The following is a 21,637-nucleotide window of genomic DNA, read 5'->3' on the forward strand; positions in this document are numbered from 1 at the left end:
GGAACATCTGGTTCAGAATCTGCCAGCCTAAGAAAATAAGGAGCTCCAGCAAAAATAGATGAGGTGCCTGAGATCAGTGACACTGTAACCAGAAGTAACTACTGAAGTAAACCTGAGGGTAGTACCATGACCAGTGTTCCTATTTTACAAGTGAAAACTGGATTTGGGGTGTGCTGCTACTCTGTGGCTGTCCTGCAAGGATGATACTGAAGCCCTTGCAAAAGGCTGAGGAATATGCCCAGACACAAGCTGGTGGCTTCATCCCTTTCCTGTCCGCTGAGTTAGTTCTTCCACATGGACTGACCTGTCAAAGAACATGTTGAATTTTTAAGAAGCAACTTGTGCGTGTTTTTACTTTACAGCAGTGCCTCACATAAAATAAATTTTATGTGGGGAAAAGGAATACATAATGCTAAGTGGCACCAGTTTTAATAAATGATGGAGTACAAAATTGGTGTAAACTCCCTGTCCCAGGCCAGTGCTTGTTTAATTCTTTTTCATTAGAAAAATAAGGCACTTGAGGATTTGGAACTTCACATGCCTGTCGATGTAAACGTTTAAGAATGAAGGAGCTGGGGTACCTAATATTCCTTTGCTCTGCTCCTGAAATTTTTTGCTTTCAGTTTCCAGTCTATCAGTTACTCCCGTTTCCTGCCCTGTGCTGTGGTGTTCTGGCCAAGCACGCCAGTTCTCAGAGCTGCAGCCGAGAGAGGGCAGCCGAGCACGCAGCGAGAGCACAGCGCAGCCAGGGACAAGGCGGCAGCAGCACATGATGGCCACTGAGCAGGCTTGTCCTGGGGGAGCATTTTATTCCAGAGAAGCTCAAAAGCCACACCTCAGACTACTTCGTTTGCAACTATTGTGTTTGTCACCTCCTTTTTTCTCCCCTTTTCCTTGTGTTACCTCTTGTCCCCTCAACGACTTACCTAGTCTCTTCAAGAATTACGTATTTGCTGAGAGGTTTTTCAGAGATCCTGGCTGAAAGCAGCAGGGAGTAATGTTGCAGGAAATACAGTGCATAAATCTGAAGTGAACACTTTTACAGATCTTGTAGGATAAGCCAAAGTTGCAGTTAAGTTCTTCAACATAGCAGCCAGCACTTCCTGCCCCTCTATCATCTGCAGGGTGAAGTCCCACTTATGCTATGTTAGACCTCCCTGCAGCGTGTTGCTGCACCCTTTCAGCTTGCAGGAAGGGACTCAAAGCACCTGAGGAAAACATCCTGGAACTGCCAGAGAGGTTTGGAAGTGACCAGCTTTTCAGCCAGTGGTTGTGGTTTGAGAGGCTCATGCCTAAGCTTCACCTTAACTTCAGGCATAAGAGCATTCACCCCTCTAAAGGCTGTTCAGTATCTCAATTTTCCTCATTTATAGAGACCCTAGAGATGTGTACCATATGTAAGGTTGTACAAAAATCTTCATGTGGTCAAGCAGTGGATTTCGTGTCGTTTTGCACCTGAGCCTTTCTGCAGCATTGTGCGGGAAAGACAAACTTTCTTTTCTGTCCAAAATTACTTTGAAACTGCAATAGGAAAGTCAATTCTCAAGTCACTCAGACGAGGAATGCCCTGAAGTTACAACAGCTCGCTAGAATACATAAGATGCTTTTCTGACAAGCAAATACCCTTCTTGCAAAATGTGGCATCAGCACATGTCAGTATCTCAACATTTAGACACCTTTGACTGACAAATTAGAAGAACGACAAAAAGCCTAAAATCCAACCCTAGAAAAAAACAAGATAAAGAACCAATCACCTAAAACAAAACCAAACACATGGAAAGACTTTCCCCTCCCTTTTCAAAGAGATTATTGTGAATAAAAATACAATGTGGTGATTATGTGGACACTTGGCAGAGACAACAGCTAGTGTTTGTGTAGGAAAACAGCAGTAAGTATAAAGTCATGGTTAATCATGTAGAGACACAATTCTTCATCCTTTTTCAGTGGCTTTAAAGTCTGCTTTGGCCTTGCCATGTTTAAAGAATAATTTGTTTCAGTGATCTGCTCTGTTGGAATTTCATTTTAGTGTTAAAACTGTTTGAGTTTTCAGCCCCCATTCCTGGCAGCAAGAGCTGTTTTGCTTTCTGATTTCATGGCTCTTGTCTTAGTGTTGCAGTATTACACCCCTCCTCCTCCCAGGCTTTTAATCATGACAAATCTTCTAAATGCAGACAACTTTTTAATCTCATCCAGCATCTTCTGGTTTTCCTGTCTGAGTTAGCCTTTGTGCCAATTTCATCCTACAAGCTGTGATGAGCAGCTGCTCAAAGCACTCCCTGATGCTGTAGGTGGGCTCTGAGACATGCAGTGCCAGAGCTGAACTCAGTACTAGGAAGCGTCAGGCACAGGATGAGCAGAGACATCCGATTTATTCACCAATGCATTTTGCTAAGTCAGGCCTAGGAACAAGAATCAGAGTGTCATTTGTACTGTGCCAGTGATAACATGAGAAAACAGATGTTCTGTTTTCTCCCATGCCTGTAAAGTCTGTTTCTCTTTATCAGATATGATTTACTTTTAAAAATTACAGCATAAAATAGACCAGTTCCAGAAAACCAAGAGCCACAGAAAATTAATAAATGTCTCCCTGCACATTGCTGAAAGTAGAATTACATTTGTGACGTTTTCAGATAACAAATGAAACACAGCATCCACTAGCCTACAGAGTAATGTGACTAGAGTTCAGTGTTGGGATAAAACAAAAAAAAATGTTTTACCTGACATTTCTGAGTCTCCTTGCCCCAGCTGACATGTGAGGAGAGGGGATGATGGAATCAAAACTGTTAGCAGCAGGGGCAAGTGCTAAATCAGGTATTTAGGAAACAGGATCATCTGCAAAGGAATTTCTTTTTGTCCCATGATTATGTTTTAGAGAGAGGCCAAACACTCAAGGAGAGGTTCTGCCCTAGTCCATATGCACATTTCTTGTCCTTCTTGAACCCAGGAGCAGATGCAAATCTGAATTGAAGTGAGGTGCTAATATACCAGGATAGAAACTGCTTAGCTGAAACAATAAATCTTACCTTCTCAAGTTCCATTGCATAATTAATTTCTTAATAAAGCTTCACAGAATGGTGTGGATTGGAAGGAACCTTAAAGATCATCTTGTTCCATCCCGCCTGCCTTGGGCAGGGACACCTGCCACCATCCCACGTTGCTCCAAGCCCCATCCAGCCAGGCCTTGGACACTTCCAGGGATGGGGCATCCACAGCTTCTCCGGGCACCTGTGCCAGGGCCTCAGCACCTTCATTAGGAAGAATTTATTCCCACTATCTAATCTAAACCTGCCCTCTTTCAATGTAAAGCCATTATCCCTCACTTATCAGATAACCACTTGTAATTGGATTATTACATTTTGAAATGAAATGCCTGTTCTGTTAGCCTTTCAATAGATTTTCCAATAGGTGGAATATCAGTTTATCTGCATTCTTCACCTTTACAGCCTTGCATTTCACAGTTTGGTGACCCTTTGGGAGATTCAGCTTTGGTAATAACCCACTGAATGGGGAATTGTGGAGGAGCATTATGTAATAAGTGGCTACAGGCCATAAAATGTTAAATTTCAAAAGCCTGATTTTATTCACGATATAATTCTGTCAGTTTCGGTGGTTTGTGCCAGGGCTGTTGGTTTTGAATCTGAATCTGGCTGTTTGGTTTTGAGTGTAATTTGCAGTGTCCAGCAAACAGTAAAGGATGTAGGTCCTATATTAAGATGTATATAATAGATGCTTGGATTTTGGTCAATAGGTAGTATTTTAAAAGTGAATTGGTTAAACTGTTAATGTAAATGGAGAGGGATTATGGGAGGTGGGGATTTGTACGCAGCTCTTGGAAACCGACATCGCAAGGCTGCTGTTTCTCACCCTGATCACTTATTTTATAAGCGCCAGGTTTCGCATACAAACGCTTTCTCTAATCAGAAGCGTTTACGGCTGCCTCGCAGGTACAATCGAGCAGTAACACTCAGCTAGCGCGGAGCAGCGTTCCTCGCCTGGCCGGTGCCCGTCACTGGGCGCGCTACGGCGCTCCCGGGCACAGAGCGCCTCCTAAAGCCCCGACAGCCAGCGGGACCCGAAGAAGCACGGGCAGAGCCGGTCCCCTCCGAGAGGCAGCCCGGGGGCGCAGCCCGGGGGCGCAGCCCGGCGCGGGGCGCAGCCCGGCGGGATCCGGTGCCGGCCGCGCTCTGCACCGCCGCCAGCCCCCGCAGCTGCACGGGGCTCCCGCCGGCAGCCGGGTCACGTGTGCGGGCCGTAATCCCGGCGAGGGGGTGTCGTTACCGGGGAAGGGGGCGGCGGGAGGAGGGGCTGCCGCCGATGAGGGCTGAAGCCGGGAGCGCGGCCGGCTGCGGGCGCCGGAGCCGCGGGCGCCGCTGCGGGCGAGGCGGGGGCTGCGGCCATGGCCTGGCCCTGCATCAGCCGGGTGTGCTGCTTGGCCCGCTTCTGGAGCCAGCTGGACAAGTCCGACCTCTCCGTGCCGCTCACCATCCACAACTACTCGGACATCGAGGAGCAGGAGGACGGGCCGCCCCAACGCGGCGGGCCCCCTCCGCGGGGCAGCGCTCGCCCGCCCGCCCCGGCGCGCCGCCCGCGGGACGCCGCCGCCGGGAAACCGAGCGGCCGCAGGAAGAGCCGGGCGGCCGCGGCCGAAGAGCCCTTCGCGGCGGAGACCCAGTACCGGCGGGACTTCAGAGCGTGGCCCCTCCCGAGGAGGGACGACTTCCCCTGGGTCAGTGCCAGTAGCGGCGGCGGCGGCGGGAGGGACGGGGCCGCCCTCCAGCCCGCCCCGGGACGCGCCGCCTGCGCCCTGCCCGGCGGCGGCGGGAGACCGGCGGTCGACGGCCCCGAGCAGCTCCGGCCCCGCTCGCAGGCGGACGGCGGCCACACCACTTCCTACAGGTAACCGGGCCCGGCGATGGCCCCGCTCCGCCCCGAGCCGGGGCTGCTCCTGCCGCGGGCGGGGGACGCTCCTCCGCAGCGCGGGGCGGGGATGCCGGCGGGCGGCCGCGGCGCGGGGGAGCCGCCACCGAGGGGAGGGGTACGGGGGCTGCCGGCTCGCCGGCGGGCTCAGCATCTCGCCGAAACCGCCTTGGCTTTTGGAAGTGCGGTCCTTAAAAGCGTCTCGTGCCCCGGGCGGGTGCCTGGCCTCGGCGGCCCCTGTGCTTGCCGGAGCAGCGGAGCCGGCCTCGGTGCGCGCAGCTGCCCGCCCCGCGCTCAGCGAGAGGAGGGAGCACGCCGGGGTGGGATCCATGATGCCATCCATCCATCCATCCATCCATCCATCCATCCATCCATCCATCCATCCATCCATCCATCCATCCATCCCTGGCGCAGCAGCGCTTTACCCACCCTCTGCCGGGTGACACCGCACCTCCGACAGCCGGAGCTACCCGCGTCCCGTCCGTGCCCGACAGCCGCATCCCTTAGTGCCATCATCCTTTTCCCTTTAAAACTCCTGGAATGCGACATTCAAGGCGAGCCAAATTACAGCCTTAGAAGATTAGTCAGACAAGAAGACATTTGCAGGAAATATCCCCCATATCATCTAATGGGCAATGGAAAAAAATGTCACAAACCACTTGTCTCAGAGCCTTTAAAATTTAAGTGACTTCTCTTATTGATGTCTTCCTTTCACTCTGAACAGTATGACCGATTACAGATGCTTATTTTCTGGAACAAGCAGTCAGGTGGGATGCGCCTAAATCCAACTTTTGTTCTTATTGACATCCTCCACGGGAGGAGAGGGATTTTAGCTCCTACAATGATGCTGTTGAATATTGTATTGGTTTCATGTTATTACCACATGCTCCCTCATTATGATGTGTGCCATGTTTTAATAGACCTATGAGGTATTCTAATAGAGTAATAATTTTAATTCTAACCGATTCACATTTAGTATTTAGGCACCTATTACCTATTATTATCTACCTAGGAGACATTTCTCTTCATCACTGCAATTCATTAGATTATTTATCACAGTACTTTTAAGACAAACTGGGGGCCCTGGGGAGGATTACCAGCCTGCACAGCAGTATTGCTTTTCCCACTCCTCTTGCACTGCACTGTGTGCAGTTAACATGCAGAATGAAAGGATAACTGCAGTGCTTGAATTTATGTGCTATTTTCTCCTTTGGCATATCTCACAGGACAACCACTGAGTAATTACTGGTTTTAAGGCAAAGCACTTTTCAATTTCAAAGCAGCAAGGCATTACTTCAGAGAAACCTGTGTAGAACAAGACTAGCAAGATTCATCTTTCAGCAACACATCCATCTCACCTCGTTGTTGAAGCCTCCCCTGCCTTTTCAGCCTGACTAGAGAGGAAGGCTGCATCAGCCTGCACTAGAGCCACAGCTTTCCTACAGCTGTTCAAGTGCTCAGAGTCACTTCTCTTACCTTCCTTCTCTCTGAGAAGAACAAGTGTACAGATCACAGGACAAAGTACTGGCTAGGGCAACATACCATCATGCAAACCAAAACAAATTTTACAAAAAAGTAAGGCTTCAAGGTAGTTGAGGAACTACTCAGAGCTGAAAGAAGGAGCAGTGCATGACAAGGATGGAGACCTAAGCCAGGGCAGCCACACCACATAAAAGTTCTCATATAAAACCTTTTAGCTGTTTGAAAGCACACTAAACAGAAGCAGAACTATGTAAGTCAAGCCACTTTTTGCCTTTTTCCAGTAATTCCCACGGTTTCTTTAGATTATCACCTGGTACAACATTGCATTTAAATCACTGTATCACTGAGCACACAGGAGTCACAACAAGCAGCAGGAAAAAAGTTCACAATAACTTCACAGGCTCCAAGAGTATATTTTCATTTACCTTTTTTTTTTTTTTTTTTTAAGACTAAGCGTGTACTTGGCAGTTACACTCATTATTAGTTACACTTGGGATACTGGGTCTGTATTTGCTAGCTTCAGTGATGGCACTCCTTCAGTCTGAAGCAGGGAAGGAGTGATGACAGTACACCCACCTTTGGTAAGCTGAACACTCACAACCCACAAGGACATTTCCATGAGAACCACTACAGTTCACTCCTCTTACCTTATTTTCCAAAGGCAGCACTGCAATCTGCAAACATTTGTCCAATATTCAGTCAGTAGCTGAACAGCACCATTAAGGATTGATATTCATCTTCCTCTATATCAAAGACCATGAACACCCTCTTTGTTTATTAAACTGTGCCTTGGTGGGCATACACAGCCCCACTGTGCTCTGGCAACAGCGATCTCCCCCAGTTGTCGACTGTACATCCCCAGGGCAGCAGGGAAGTCAGATTACCTGTGGCAGAGGCAGATCAAGGGGGTTTCCCTTACTGAGGCCCATTGTGTCCTGAAGAGGAGGTTGGGAACCCCATGAACCCCATGATGTCTTTGGGGTGGCTGGAAAAAGGGAGAGTGTCCTGCAGAGACATGCAGGCAGAGAGCACTGCAGTAGGTAGTAGAGAGGAGCAAAGGTATGATAACACATGCTTTTCGTAAGACAGTCTCTGCCTTGCTAGGGAGAACATTAGGGAGATTCCCTCTTTTCTGCTTGCAGGAGTATCAGCCCTCCCTGTGGGGCAGCCCTGAAGACTGGGTTCTCTGATGGGGAGCTGTGTCCACTCTCCCAAGAAATGGGTCATTTGAGTCTTTTGTACTCCAAGTGCTTCAGCAGGTTCTGTGCACAGCTGGGTCAGGCACACACCATGTGTGTGTGCTGGAGTGTGGGCACTGCTGGTCAGTAGCCTCCAGCTGTACTTTGTGTCTGTGTCAGGTCTCAGCAGATGCCTGGGCTTGCCTAGCGGGAAAGAGAAATCAAGACTGTCTTGAAAAAGACAATGCAGAAGAGTTGGCATTGATACATGGTCCACTCCACGCTTTTAATGGCAATAGGGGTTTTCTTGCTTCACTCTGTAAGGTGTTGCGATTTCTTTAGTTTTTGTAGTTTGTTTGAGTTTTTTTAATTCAGGAATTTTGACTCTGACAGCCTATTGTGTTTGTTTCTGTGAAGCACCCAAGTGTAGTGTTGAGTGCCCAGTAACATTCAGCACCATTTGATGTGCTTTTGTGTATCAGTGCAATGCTCCTGTGAGACTTCATTCTGCACTCTGCTTTAAGCTCAGAAGGAAACACAGCTGCACACAAAACTGTCTGTACATCGTGAAGCTGGTCAGCATGACCTGGCATTTCCCAGAATAAAATAAACCTCTGGGATCAGTGACTGAGACTGGAGGAAGCTGTCTATGGCTAGAATAAAGATAAAGGTGGAGGGGGTGTTGGGAGGATACCTGTACTCCCAAGGAAGCAAAGATTTTTTTGTTGTTTGAAATAACAACTGAATAAACGGTGGAAGGACAGCACAACTGCCTGCCCTACAAGCTATTGCACTGTGTCCCCAGATCTTTGGGCAGCTTCTGTCTCCCTCCAGTCCCTCAATTTTGGCTGAAGTCCTGCAGGGTCTGAATGAAGTCAAACCTAATGGGGCTGCATTGTGGGAGCTCAGGCACACAAGTCCAAGGCAAATTGATACAAGCTGCACTTGAAAGGCTGAAATGGGATGTGCTCCAACTGTGAAAAGATCCTGGGGACTGCTGCAGAGGGTTGCAGTACATTACACCTTAGTGATGCTGGAGGAGGCAGAAGAAAGTGCTGAGTGGCCTCTCTGCACCTTCCCAAGGGTTTGTCCTTTGGCGTCAGGAAGTGACTTCTCCCTTCAGCAGTAAGTTGCAGGTGCTGTGTACTTTTGGCTTTGCACACAATTAATTGTAGTACTAGGTCTTGATTGCGTTTAGCAGACATTCTAGAAATAGAGAAGTGCTTTACTTAGCTCTCTTAACAGAGGATGAGGAAAGCATGTGCTGTCAGCAGGTTTCCCCAGCTGGCTCTGTTCTCTGGATGTCATCTTCTTACCTTGTTAGAAGGCAACAGGGATGAAGGCACAGCCTCTTGGCCAGGGCGAGTATTGCTGGGAGAAGAACCCTATTCAAGACTTAGCTAGACTATAAATCACTACAGACATCAGTTTTCCCTTCAGTAACCTGCCAGCTTTTGGAAAACACTTCAGATGTGTAAGTGAGAACATTGCACCAGAGCTGTGAGCAGTTGTTTTGCCTCTTCTCCCCCCACCCTTCGGCTTTACTTGTATTGGCACATGGGGAACTGGGAGATGACTGCAAATTTCTGCACACAGACACAAGGCAGACCCCGAGCAGAGCCCTGTCCATGCAGTTGGGGTTTCCAGGACAGGTATTTTGAGCAGGTGTGAGAGCCAAGAGCACCCACCTTGTTTGCTCTTGGGAGGCACAGCAGTGAAGACCAAGCTTGGGCCCTGACATCATGGAGGTTTCCTGCTCACCCAGAGTGAGCCATGTTGCTCTGATGGAAAGAAAGCTCATAAGGACCTGGAGTAATTAAGGGGAAAGATGCCTGTTGTGCCATTGCTCGTGATTTTTGGGAATAGTAGGTGGAAGGTACCTCAGCAAACTGAATTCCCACCTTCTTGCACAAATACTCAGCACATGCCATCCTATGACCATGAAGCAGATTTCCCCCTGAGGAGGGATACTGCAGAATGAAGGGGAATGACACTTTTCTCCATAACTATGGATGCACTCACAGAGAGTGTTACTTAGCTGCCTGTACATTCATCTGCCTTCAAATAGTGCTTGGGTAGAAAAACCAAGTGAACTGTGATGACTGTTCCACTTTGAAAAGCATCTTATTGCAGCTTTGCAGAAAACAGAGAGAAGACCTGCAGTTGTGTTTAGCAATGTGTGGGATCAGGGCATGCACCTGAGCTGGCAGGGTTAATAGTACTGTGTATGAGGAGCTCCATCCTTGATCCAGCAAGATCTTTAAAGGCATGCTTATCCTTAATAATAGCAGTAAATCTTTTATAATCAAGGCTTACAGTTATCTTTACATTCTTAAGTATCTTGCTGCTTGGGGAAATTAATACTCAAGCCCCTGATTTTTATGCTATTTAAGAAGTAAGCTTGCTTGGTGCAGGCATTGGGATGGATCCAGAGAGACTCACTGTGCACTGCATAGCCTGGCTGGGAGAGGCACAGAGGTGTGTGAGGAGACACACAGTGGGGCTGGGAATTGGGGCTCAAGAGAGGGTGTTTGTTGTGCAAACTGTGCTGTAGAATTGAAGCGTGGGATTCAAAGATGTTCCTTAAAGCAGGAGGAAAATCCTCCATTCGACGTCCACTTGGCCTTAGGTTAGAGTGAAAGACTGGAAAGTGAGTGAATGGCAGAAGTCAAGACCTTCACACCTACCCACGCATCCCCAGTCACATAGTTCTGACAGAAGGGAAGCAGCTGCCTGTCCTGTCACACCAGTGTAAGTGTTCTTTCCTTGGGCATCTGCCTGTGAGCAAAGCAAGCCCCTAACACTCACCCTAAAATAATAGTTTGAGTCTTAGGGGTTTTGTCTTATACTTTCATTCAAGTCTTTTGCTGTTGCTTTCTTGTGACTTATGAACAGCTCCAAGTACTGCCTGACCTTACTGGAGCTGAGAGTTGAGACAGGAAATATCCAGGTGGCTTCTGCTTTTCTCCTCTGTAGTTCCTGTGTGCTGGTCTCTCTATCTTTCTGCTATGTCTTTTCTCTACCCCTCTATTTTTTCCCCTCCTTCAGCCATTCCCCCATTTCTGTCCTCATGCTGGGCTCTTTGGCTGGATAGGAGAATGGGCACAGTCTGCCCCTGTGACCAAGGGTTGGAAGGGCACCCCACCAGTGTCTGACACAGCTCAGAGGAAGCAGTTTAATGGCTCCATTATCCAGGAGGGCTCCTGAATGTCATGCAGAGCTCTCACTGTGACCATGACCTGAAGCTTTTGCAATCCTCCGCTTTTTCAGGAGACATCATAGCACCCTCCTGACTGTGGAGATCTTTGCCAACAAGTGGACTTAGTCTGTCCCTTGGGACTGCTGGCTGCCCAGCTCTGCCTGGGCAAACCAGATGTATGTCCCTGACAGTAGTCTGTGAAGAGCTGTGTTGCCAACAGGGACACATTTCACACCTCACCTCTTCTGCCGAAAACAGTCTGGCTTCCCCAGGGGACATCTAGAGTAGTTTGTACGTTCAAAAGAAAATAAGAGACAAGATGTGCACACGAGTTTCCTTCTAAACAGAAATTTGGAAGAATGTTCATTATGCTGTTTAATTCTCACTGGTGTGCTGGGTATGAGAAGGAAGAGGGGAGAAGAATGAACACAGGTCAGGCAGTGTAGCTTTGAGTTACAGTCAGCTACACAGAATGAGCCTTTTTCTCCCCTTCTTAAATAAGAAATGTTATGCAGTGGCTCAGAACCACCGCTGATAATTAACCATGCAAAGGCAACTGTGACATAAAGATGAGGTACTAAAATGGCAACTGTTCTGCATTGGTGGTGTATGCTATCAATGCCAGTGGTAAATCTGTATGGAAACAGCAGCCCCAGCACTGCAAACAGCACTGTTGGGATTCCCACTGTCTGCCTCCCTACGCCTAACGGAAGTGCCCTCTACCTTGGTGAAATTAAAAAACCTTCTAGGCTAGATTTTCACTAGGTCAGTGAAATAAAAAGGATTTTGCTGACAGCTTTCTCTGCAAAGCAGAGAGCATTAGTAGAATGGGGGAAGAGCTGGAGGCAGCACATAGGCTGGTCATCGTGTGGTTCACAGCATTCAGCAGCTTGAGCTGCAGCAGACACTGTGTCTGGAAAGAACAGAAGGACCAATCCCAAACCCCTCATTCCCAAATCATGGCCTGAAGTCTGCAAGGCCACAGGATGAATCATAGTGGGGACATCTCTCTTGCCTGGCCCCGTCTCAGCTGTTTAACAGCCTGGTACAGGCAGTCTTGTTCACCCGGGGGAGAGTGGCACATAAGCACCAGCTCAGTGAAACAGCTCTCATCAATGCTGGGTTTCATCACAGCACTCTGGTAATTAACAGCCCGTGCTTTTTTTGTTTGTTTGTTTCCAGCTTATACATTCTTTGTACTCCCACTTGCTCCATCTCTCATCACCGCAGGGGTTAAACTGTCACAGCAGGCCACAAGCCTCCCTCTCCTCACTGCACTGATTCAAACCTTCCCCTGCAGACACATCCCCACACTTTACAAAAGAAGTGCCTTTTCTCAGGCTCTATTAACCGGTTTTGAGAAAGAGCAAAAAAAGAGTTGAAAACCCAGTGATTTATATTATCAAAGCACTGCAGCAACCCACGTGCAAAAAGCTGCTTCTTAATTCTTCCTAGAGTGAGTTAGAGGTAAAGAAACAGCAGTACACAGAAAGCAGCCCTGCCCTTTTGGTCCCTACTGTTTTAAAGCCTGTGTGCTACTCAGGATGTCTTTGTCTTTCAGAACCCCAATGGTTTAGTACTTCAAGTACCACTGGGTCATTCCTATTTATGGAGATCAAAAATCTCACCTGTAGGTTGTAAAAGTGGAAGACAAAACAGAACCTAAAGAGAGCCTGGTCATTGAGTTCTGGCCCTGGAGGCTGCTTTCTCTCCACTGCAGGTCCTTGGAGTCCCAAAGTAACCTGGCAGCTGCTGCTGTCTAGGCACAAGGGGAGGAGGAGAGGGGTGCAGCAGGAAGGGTGAAGATTACTATGTCCAGCAGCAGTCAGTCTTGCATGTTCGTCCCCAGCAGCAGCTGGATGTCACACTACGCAGGGTACAAAGGGGAAGACAGTCACTAACCTTGTCACTTGACATCTTAAACTAAGTATCATTAAAAACAGGTCATTTCTCTTCCCCAGGCTTTGATCAGATTGACTCCACTCGTGACTCCAAGACTGATTTCTAGTCAAGTCACCAGACTGATATTTGGGCTGGCGTTCTTTCTGACTCTTGGCTATGAGCTGGGGATGGGAACATGTGTCCTGCAAGCTTAGAGACAGAGCAAATTTAGTGAGCAGCACTTTCTCAACCAAAGGTTATAATATTCCTTTCTTGTTTTAAGTACCTCAGCTCCCAAAAGGAACTAAGCCAAGTTGTCTTTCTTTTGCTCTGCCTTCATTTTTGGCTCAGAGTTCTGGGTTCTCCCACAGCAAAATCCCAGTTCCAAATCAGAAATGCTGCTGTGGTGTGGGCCATGACTGTATCTGCCCTTATGTTTCCGACTCTGTGGGGAGCATTTCCTCAGTGCATGTAGGTGCCTCAAAAATAGTTTTGACTATCCAGGCTGAGATGAGAATGGTTTGACTTCCAGCCAAAATGAGGGTCTTGTGATCCAAAAGGACTGTGTTTGGGGGCCTGCCAAATCAGCAAATGATCTGCTATAAAGCAGCGAGACAGAGTTGGCTGCACAGAGAGGCAGCACAGTCATTCATTGAAAGCTGGAGACACACTCCATTGCAGCAGGGAGACCAGTCAGCACAAGGATGAATGGTTAGGAATAAATGCCACCAGCATTCTTGAGGAAATCAGGCTTTATGTGGAGCAGCAGGTTCCAGTTCCTAGAAACTGTAGGGATGTAACTGATGGTTTTGTACCATTTTGCTGGTATTTTGCCCAGTAGCTGTATCCTCCCTCTGGCTGTGCAGCAGAACAGAGGTCAGATTTAATTCTGCTTTCATTCACATGTGGGATTCCCTGCTGAAAGGTTGCCTTCTTGGGGCATCACTTTGCCAAAATCACCTTTCTTCAAAAGTGCTGCCTCATCCTGAGGTGTTACAGCAAGGGAGCAGGAATGCCACCTGCAGCACCAGGGGAGCTGTGTGAGCACTCACCTGCAGCCTGGGCAGGCCCAAACAGCATGGTGCAGAGAAGGCAGAAGGTGGCAGCTCAGGACAGCAAGAACAAACTGATTTTAAACAAGATTTGCAATGCACATAGACAGCCCTGACAGGGGCCTGGCTTTTCTTTCCAACAGCAGAAAGTTCTTCCATAGGACATTATCCATAATATACTAAAATAATCAAGTCCAAACTATGCATTCTGAAATAATACTCCACACTTATGCACCTAAAGTTAGATATTTAAAAGAGGAATTTGCAGCTATTATATAAATATAGCAAATAGCATGCTTGGGAAAATGAAACTCAGAAAGGCTGAGATCAAAGGTAAGCTTGACACATTAAAACAAGCCTCAGTCTTACTCCTTGATCCTGTGTATAAGCAGATAGTAAAATGCAGTTATTGAACCATGCCAGGGTATGAAAGTAAGATTGTCACATCTCCATTAGTCACCTCTCCTTTTGCTACAGAAGCTGCCTCAATTGGTTGCCAGAGATACATGCACAAACACAGCAGACTTCTGTCTTCCTCTGAGCAACAAGACAGCTCAGTTGGCTGCTACTGCGGCATCCAGAAAGTCCTAATGGCAAGGGCATTAATGAGGCCTGTTTGTGACAAGGAGCACAGAGAAGCAGAGGGAAAGCTGCAGAAGGGAGCTGGCAGCTGAACTAAGCAGACCCTGCAATGCTGTTCTTTGGTGCTGTCAAAAGGTGTTGCCCCTTTCTCAGTGCAGTCTCTGCTCCCATTTCTCAGATGACCCTTGTCTGACTTATTCTCAGAGCAGCAATGCCTTCCCAGGCATCATCATGCAGATTTAGAGAACTTTCCCCCATCTGAAGGAAAATCATCAGCGTAAGCATCTGCCAGCTGAGTCGGTGTCTCCCTTTGGATGCATTTCAGCCCGAGCTGCCGCAGCTGTGCAGCACAGCACACGCTGGCAAACACCTGCTGCTGAGAGCCACAGCCAAGTATGGGGACATCAGCGGGCTCTCTGCATGTGTGAGAGCCACGCACCAGACCAAGGGGTCTAACAATATAAGTGGCCAACATGCCAAACAGTGTTTTACATTGTAAGTGGTCAGTGGGCTAGCATGCAAAAAGTCACCCTGACTTCTTCTTGTCCCGGAGGGAAGCATCAACGACCTCCAGGAGAGAGCACATTTTGTAGGAAAAAAAGAAGAGTCAAGTCAGGGAATCCAGCTAGCCCAGTCTGTGCCCTGTTCCATCTTCCAGTCTAGGCTTTCTGAGAGAAACAAGCTGCTAGGCTCAGTTCTTTTATTCTCTATATGCCTCAGACAAGTTCAACCTTGCAAGCGGATTGTATCCCACCTTGCCTTCTGACTTTGGAACCCCTGTAAGCAGAAATACTCTGTGAGAATGTTGTCTTTCACAAGTTCTTCTGTCTTGACAATCTCATTTCAGACAAGAGTATCGCCCATGGACTGGAGCAAAACCATCCAAGCCTATAAAGTCAAAGCAAGGCTTCATTATCCCAGAAGACCATTTTGTTCAAGAGTCAAGCTACAAGGCAGACTTTAAGGTAACTACCAGTTTTAAAAAATTCTAAAGTCAATATGAATAATGCCCAAAGTATCCATCAGGAACTCCTCATATTTGATCACTGTGGTGCATGTAGGATAAAGCCACATCCTCATTGACAACTGTTTTGTCACTGCCTGTTAAGTAATGTGGCTATCCCTTGCCTTCAGAAAGGCATGCTAGACTATGTCATTCTGTAACTGATCAAAATTCAACCCAGGACAAAGATTTTAAACTACATGACAGAAAGTTCAAGATTTACGATTCCCTCAGTTAGATACCTTATGACACACAAGTTGTGTCATCACCTCTGTGTGTAAGGTGCCTTTAACACCTTCTGCACTAACTTGGAGCAGTCAGTGTGGACTAGCACTAGGGCTGCAGAGTGAGATTCAGCCTCTGGGCACAGGTGTTTGCCTGGGAATGTTGGCAGATCTCTGCCTAAGGCACAGCACCTGCCCAGACACCACAAATCTCCCCCTTGCTGGTGTGGGCAGAAGCTATGTGTGCCCCACTATGAATGCCAAGGAGGATATGGATGTGATGAACAGACAAGCTGCACAGCTCTGAAAAATTTTTTTGTATTTTCCTGGGAGTTTCTACAGTTTTTTTCTGTGAGTTTCTCTATACCATCAAAGATAATTTTCTGGTTGCGAAATACTTGTGCTACTGAGGATCCCATGGGGAAACATTCTGTGCTCAGCATTTTCCCTAACAGGGTTCCCCACACTCCCCATCCCCAGAAGAAAGGAAAGTGCACCCTGACAAGGCTCTGTTTTAGCTGCTTTTTGCATTAGAGCACCAAAGAGAACAGCACCTCCCTGCCAACCACAGGAATTGTTCACAGGCTGCACTGAATGACTCAGAACGCAGAGCCAGGGCCGGGGCTGAACTCCCCAGCCGCAGTGTGCTGTGCCAGTGGAGGTAACAGCAGCTACTCCAGGGCCACATGTGAAAAGTAAATCTTTGCCTTGGAGGAGGCAAGGAAGAAGTGTTTAATCAGCAGACAGTCAAGTGCCTCCTCCGCAGAGGACTGCTGGCACGCTGCTGCGACAAGGCTCAGGATGGGTATAGCCAGCTCTGCTGAAAGTGGGACAGTGACCTCAGGCAAAACAGAATTTGCAAAGCTCACCAAAACTTCCTCCTTGTTCTGAATAGTCTGGGCTGTTTACTGAGGTGCAGAGATGAGGATAGACCTTGCATTTAACCCTTCAACCTTGTATTTGACCCTTGTTAATTTAATTTTGCATTTTGACCCTAGAGAGTCAAAATACAGTGTTTTCCAATTTGCCAAATAGGATGCAAAGATGGGGGTCCTATCCTCCTTCTGAAGGTCCCTATCCCAGTTCTCGAGGAAGGGAAAGAGAAGACTGGAATCTTAGACACAAATGCATGTAACCAAGGACGCTGCATTCTGAACCAAAGGTCCCATGTCCTGGAGCCCCAGGGCACCATCACAGTCTGTCTAACAGACAGCATGGCAAAGGTGGAGTCTGGGATGAAGACAGTGCCAAGGAGCCACCAGTCCAAAGAGGTCAGACCCTCCCTGGTTCACACAGGACTTTCCCTCTTACCTGAAGCCTCTGGTTTTGCCAGACATATGGGAATCAGGTTTATGGTATGCCCTGACAGCCTACATGTAGGACTCAGGCTGCTGGTTCTCCCCAGCCACTGAGCTGTGCATATGCTGTTTGTGACATCTCACTTGTTCCTTAGTGTGCCAGATGCATCCCCAGAGGAATGGAAACATCAGTGAATGATGAAACAACATTAACCAGAGATCAATAGCTTTCCCTGTTTCCCTATATTCTTTGCCTGTAATTTTGCATTTCTCTCTGCTTGGATGGTGCCATCAGCATACCCAGCAGAGCTTTTGACCCTTTCATGTTTAATGGCCAGATTCACCCCAAGTCCTGAGCTGGAAGCACATCTACAGCCAGAAAACTCTACTACTTTGAGTTTTCAGTATTAGGGATGACAGAAGCATCCAGGTGTCCTTCATGCTTCAGTACAACTACAGGGGCTACATATTGCATGAAATTCTGATTCCACACGCATCAGAGCAAGCAACCATTATAATCTCTGCCTTTCCTCCAGGCGTGAGAAGTTCACATCCTTAGCCAAGTCCTTGCAGTTTAACAGCCTGACATGTCCAGTAACCAGTTTTTCTCCTTTGGGTCCTCCACGTCTGCACCTCTGTTCACAGCAGACACAGACTGTGGCCCCTTAAAGCATTACAATGGAACATTTTGATGGAGCCTGGATGGCATTCCCCAAAAGCTTAAGGACCACAAACCACTGTAATTCCTCTTACTTAAATCCAGCACCCATCCATCAGTGAATTTGTTGTGATGCTTGTAGAGTGTTTGCCAGCAGGGCTCTGTGAAGAGGCAGCTCTTCATCTTGCAGAGGTTGGGCGCAGCCAAAGCCTGCCCAGTCATGGTTATCCCCATCACATCACACACCTCAAGGTCCAGGGGCTGGGTAACAACCAAGCCCCTCCTTGCTGGCCCAGTATCACGCCTGCCCTTGAATCACCCTGTACAGCAATCTCACTGGTGCCAAACCACGGGCTAACACCTGGGTAGTGGCTGCAGGGAGAGCAGATAGATCCTCACAACACCTCTCAAACTTCTCTAAACAGTTGTATCCTGTGTCACACTAATGGTTTTCTCCCTTCCTCACCCCACTAGATCCCAGAGGTGAAGACCAGGTTCTCCCCCAACCCTTCTGCTGTTTTCCAGGCGCCATCACGGATCCTCAATGTGTGAACCTGGACCCTCCTCACACCCAGGCAGCTTAAACCGCGGAGTTTCTGTTAAGATGTATCACTATGCAATTTTCATGAGGAGTGTTAAGATCAAAGAACTGGTGTTATCAAAAGCAGCTCCAGTGATTAATGATAGGCACACACACTTTCTGTTAACACAACAAACCGCAAAGCGCTTGGTTCAGAACTGGCAAAACACGCTGTGAGGAGTGACCTAGTTTTCACGGGAGCAGGTTCATTACTATGCCAGCTGGCGTCACATTAGGAGATTGACTTTGGGCAGCAAAGGCAGGATTGCAGGCAACATCCCTACTCAGAAATACACAGGGTAGGAGGGGGAACAATTGCAAGCGGGATGGATAATTTTAAACCAAACCAGTTTTATTTAGCAACACCCTCTAAGTAGGCCACTGAAAGACAGGGAGTAGTCTGGCTGACTTCTGAGCTTCTTGAGGGGTTTTGGGAGTAGGACCCCAAATGGCATCGCCAGAAAGCACAGCTTCAAAGGGGCTGGTCTGAACTTCCAGAGTTGTCTTAGAAGCTGGAGGAAGCCAATGTCATTGAACTGTAAAATAAATCTGGCACATGCAGTGTCTGGGCCTTTAAGGCTGGGGAGCTGGATATTCCCAAAACTGGAGAGCTGATGCAGGAGCAAGAGAGGACTGAACTTCAGGAGACAGCCCTGACAGCAGTGCACCAGACTGGTTTGGAGAGGAGTGCATGGATACAGCCAGGCACCCACCAGACTCCTCCAGAGGATCTAAGATACTTACGTAATTTGTATAGCTGTTAGGGTGACTGTAAATATTGTACATGGATTTTACCTAAAGCAATTTGTGATCCTTTAATGAAAAGGATATGCTTATACTTTTAATAAATGTTAACTCTTTGCATATGCAAGGTGGAATATATTGCCTTGAAATTCCTAAATTATCGCCTGTATATTGGTAATGCTAATGCTAGGAACAACCACAAGCGAATGTTACTTAGAAATTCTTCTTAAAGAAAAATGTAATGTAGAATGTAAGCCATCTGTCATTTTTAAGATAGGCCGTTTCAAGTATCATTGTTCTGAAGCTGATTTTTTAGACTGCTGCGCATTTAACTTTTGCTGAGGTACATGTGTTTTAAGAAACCATTTTTTAGCCTTTGTTCATCGAGACTTTACAATTTCTATTTCAATAATTTATGCAATATAATCAGCCTACTGCTTATTTAACGGATTTACTAATTATTTTGGGGAAAAAAAATTGAATAACTTTTACTTGCAACACATGTGTGTTGTCCAGAACAAAGAGAAACTATCGTCAGACTTGAACAGTGATTCAATATTCATTCATCTGAAGTCTGTAATGAAGCAGACTTCTAACACAGGAGGATTTTTTCTTAACCTTCTCACTAGCTGAAGTCTAAGGCAAATTTCATAAACTTCGGGGATTCTGCAAACACGTATGCATTGCTGATAATTCCCATGAGAACAATTTCTGAGCTGTTGGCATGTGAATTGTACTTGCAATACATGCAGACAGCATCTTCTCACTGCATTATGTGAGAATTTAATGGTGCCATCCCTGTTCACTGTTGTGGGACCGAGCACTACCACCAGAATGGGGAACACCTGCAATGAGCTGCATTTGGCTGGGACAAGGGATGGCTCTTCCCACACTCATCCTTGGAGAAACCTGCAGTAATCCCAGTGCTTGCCAAAATAATTTTTCAGGAAATTCATTTTTCAGGGAATTCATTTGAAGCATTCAAACTGCTAAAAGTTTTGCATGTTAGATGTTTCTAAGAATTCAATCTGCTTGTTTAATCTCTTTATAATGTTTTTAACAGTTTTGTTCAAACAATTAAAGTTCATTTCAATCCTGGACTTTATTAACAGCAAGGAAAAAAAGTAAAAAGGAAATTGTCTATTATCTCTTCTTAATTGACTGTGTTTCTTAAAAAAATGACCCATGTTTAAACAAATTGGTAATACCATAAGCTTGTATTTTATCAAATGGACTGGATTTAATTTAATAAATTAAAATGTATTTTGGCTATTGGTTCTCTCCCATTTTTTTTGTTGTTGCAAAATGCAACCCTCAGGTGTTCAACCCTGCAGTACAATTTGTCACTGCAAGGGGCAGCAGGGCACACTGGACACCAAGCAAAGCATCGGGGATGCATCCAGCCATCAGTTCCTTACTCCTGGAGCTTTCCCCCAGGCACAGCCCCAGCAAGGACAGCTGGAAGGCACACCCAGCTGTGGCCCAGCTGCATTCCCTGTGAAATGCACGGAAGTTTGATCCACTCTCAGGTAGATGCCACGCTTGAAGAGCCCTTTCTGCATTACCCACACTGTGCCCTGTTAAATTTCACCTCATTTTCACTCTGTCATCTCACATAAATAACAGGAAAAGGTGATAGCCTTGAATCTTAAAAGAGACCATTGCTTTACAGTTATTCTCAAGAACATTTCAGTCAGTAAAAGTGCTGAAGATACAACCAGCTTCCCTAGACACTGCAACAGCTCTTTTAGCTATGCCTCAGAAGACTTCCAGGAGGAAGCCAAAAGCTCATAAGCTGCTGCTCAATGTATGTGAGCAATGAACAAGGAGAAAAGTGAGCAGGTACTTACCAGGGTAAGGTCTAGAGTGATGCCACTGGCTGTCAGTGTCCACAACTTACTTGATTTTGTATGAAAAATGCCTGCCTCAGCCAAATTGAAAGTTATCACATCAAGTTCCTCCGAGGAAGTCAAATCTACGTGAATTTTGGAAGCCCCAGGGAGTCGTGATGCCAGGATTGCTTCCAACACTGCTATCACACTAGTATTTGTCTTCCCAATTGCTCTGGGCCCATGTCCAAGTCCCTCAAGGATTTTTGACTGTGAATCACGCTGCGAGTAAGGGTTATTTGATACATGAAGAAATGTCCTTTAAAAAGGAAGGGTTTGCACCTGTAACTTTAGAATTTACTACCTCTAGGGTAACACTGAACCCGCTTGTCTTGTTTAATCCTGCTGACACCTGGCCTGTTGGGATGCTGAAGGTGAGTTTTGTGTCAGGGAGCAGAGAACACCTGCCCTGCCACATGCTCACTGTTAGTTTTGGTGTGGGAAATACACCACTGCTCAGGAGAGTTCTTGTTGTGAACTTGAAAAATTCGCAGGCAGCACACTACTGATTTGATTGCCTTCATAAACTGCACGTTTCTATCTGCATTGCACTAATTTCTTCGAGAAGGAACAATTGCATGCAGACCTATCACCTCTACCTTACTCACACCATTTCCTCTACCTTGGCCACTGCAGTGATGTCTGATCCTAAGGACCAACCTGATTTGGCACCAATGGATTCCTGATGCCATGCAGCCCAAAAAGGCTGTGTTCCAGGGCAGGAGGCACTTTGGTAGCATTTAGCACTAACACGGAGTTCTGCAGCATTTCCAAAAACAGCGGCGCGTCGGTCTGTTCGCGGACACCGAAGGCTCCTCCCCACGGGGCGGGGAGAACACGAGAAGTTCGGTTACTTCGCTTATTTTTCGGTTCTTGTTCGTGTGAAGCGGCAGTGCCCAGCGCTGGCCGCGGCTGGTGGGGTCTCTGAGGGGAGGGAGGTATGGACAGGG

The 21,637-nt window shown here is 47.2% G+C and overlaps 1 protein-coding gene across 1 annotated transcript; it reads left to right on the plus strand.

The window, feature by feature from the left end:
* Positions 1-4,326: 4,326 nt before the first annotated feature.
* MAP6D1 (MAP6 domain containing 1) lies at positions 4,327-20,062 on the plus strand. Its single transcript, XM_066326037.1, has 3 exons — positions 4,327-4,896; positions 15,139-15,256; positions 17,949-20,062. The coding sequence occupies exons 1-3, from the start codon at positions 4,397-4,399 to the stop codon at positions 18,024-18,026; spliced, it is 696 nt and encodes a 231-aa protein (XP_066182134.1). The 5' UTR covers positions 4,327-4,396; the 3' UTR covers positions 18,027-20,062.
* The last annotated feature ends 1,575 nt before the right edge of the window (positions 20,063-21,637 follow it).

Source organism: Sylvia atricapilla, chromosome 10, assembly GCF_009819655.1.
Source record: "Sylvia atricapilla isolate bSylAtr1 chromosome 10, bSylAtr1.pri, whole genome shotgun sequence".
In the NCBI taxonomy this organism is placed as follows: domain Eukaryota; kingdom Metazoa; phylum Chordata; class Aves; order Passeriformes; family Sylviidae; genus Sylvia; species Sylvia atricapilla.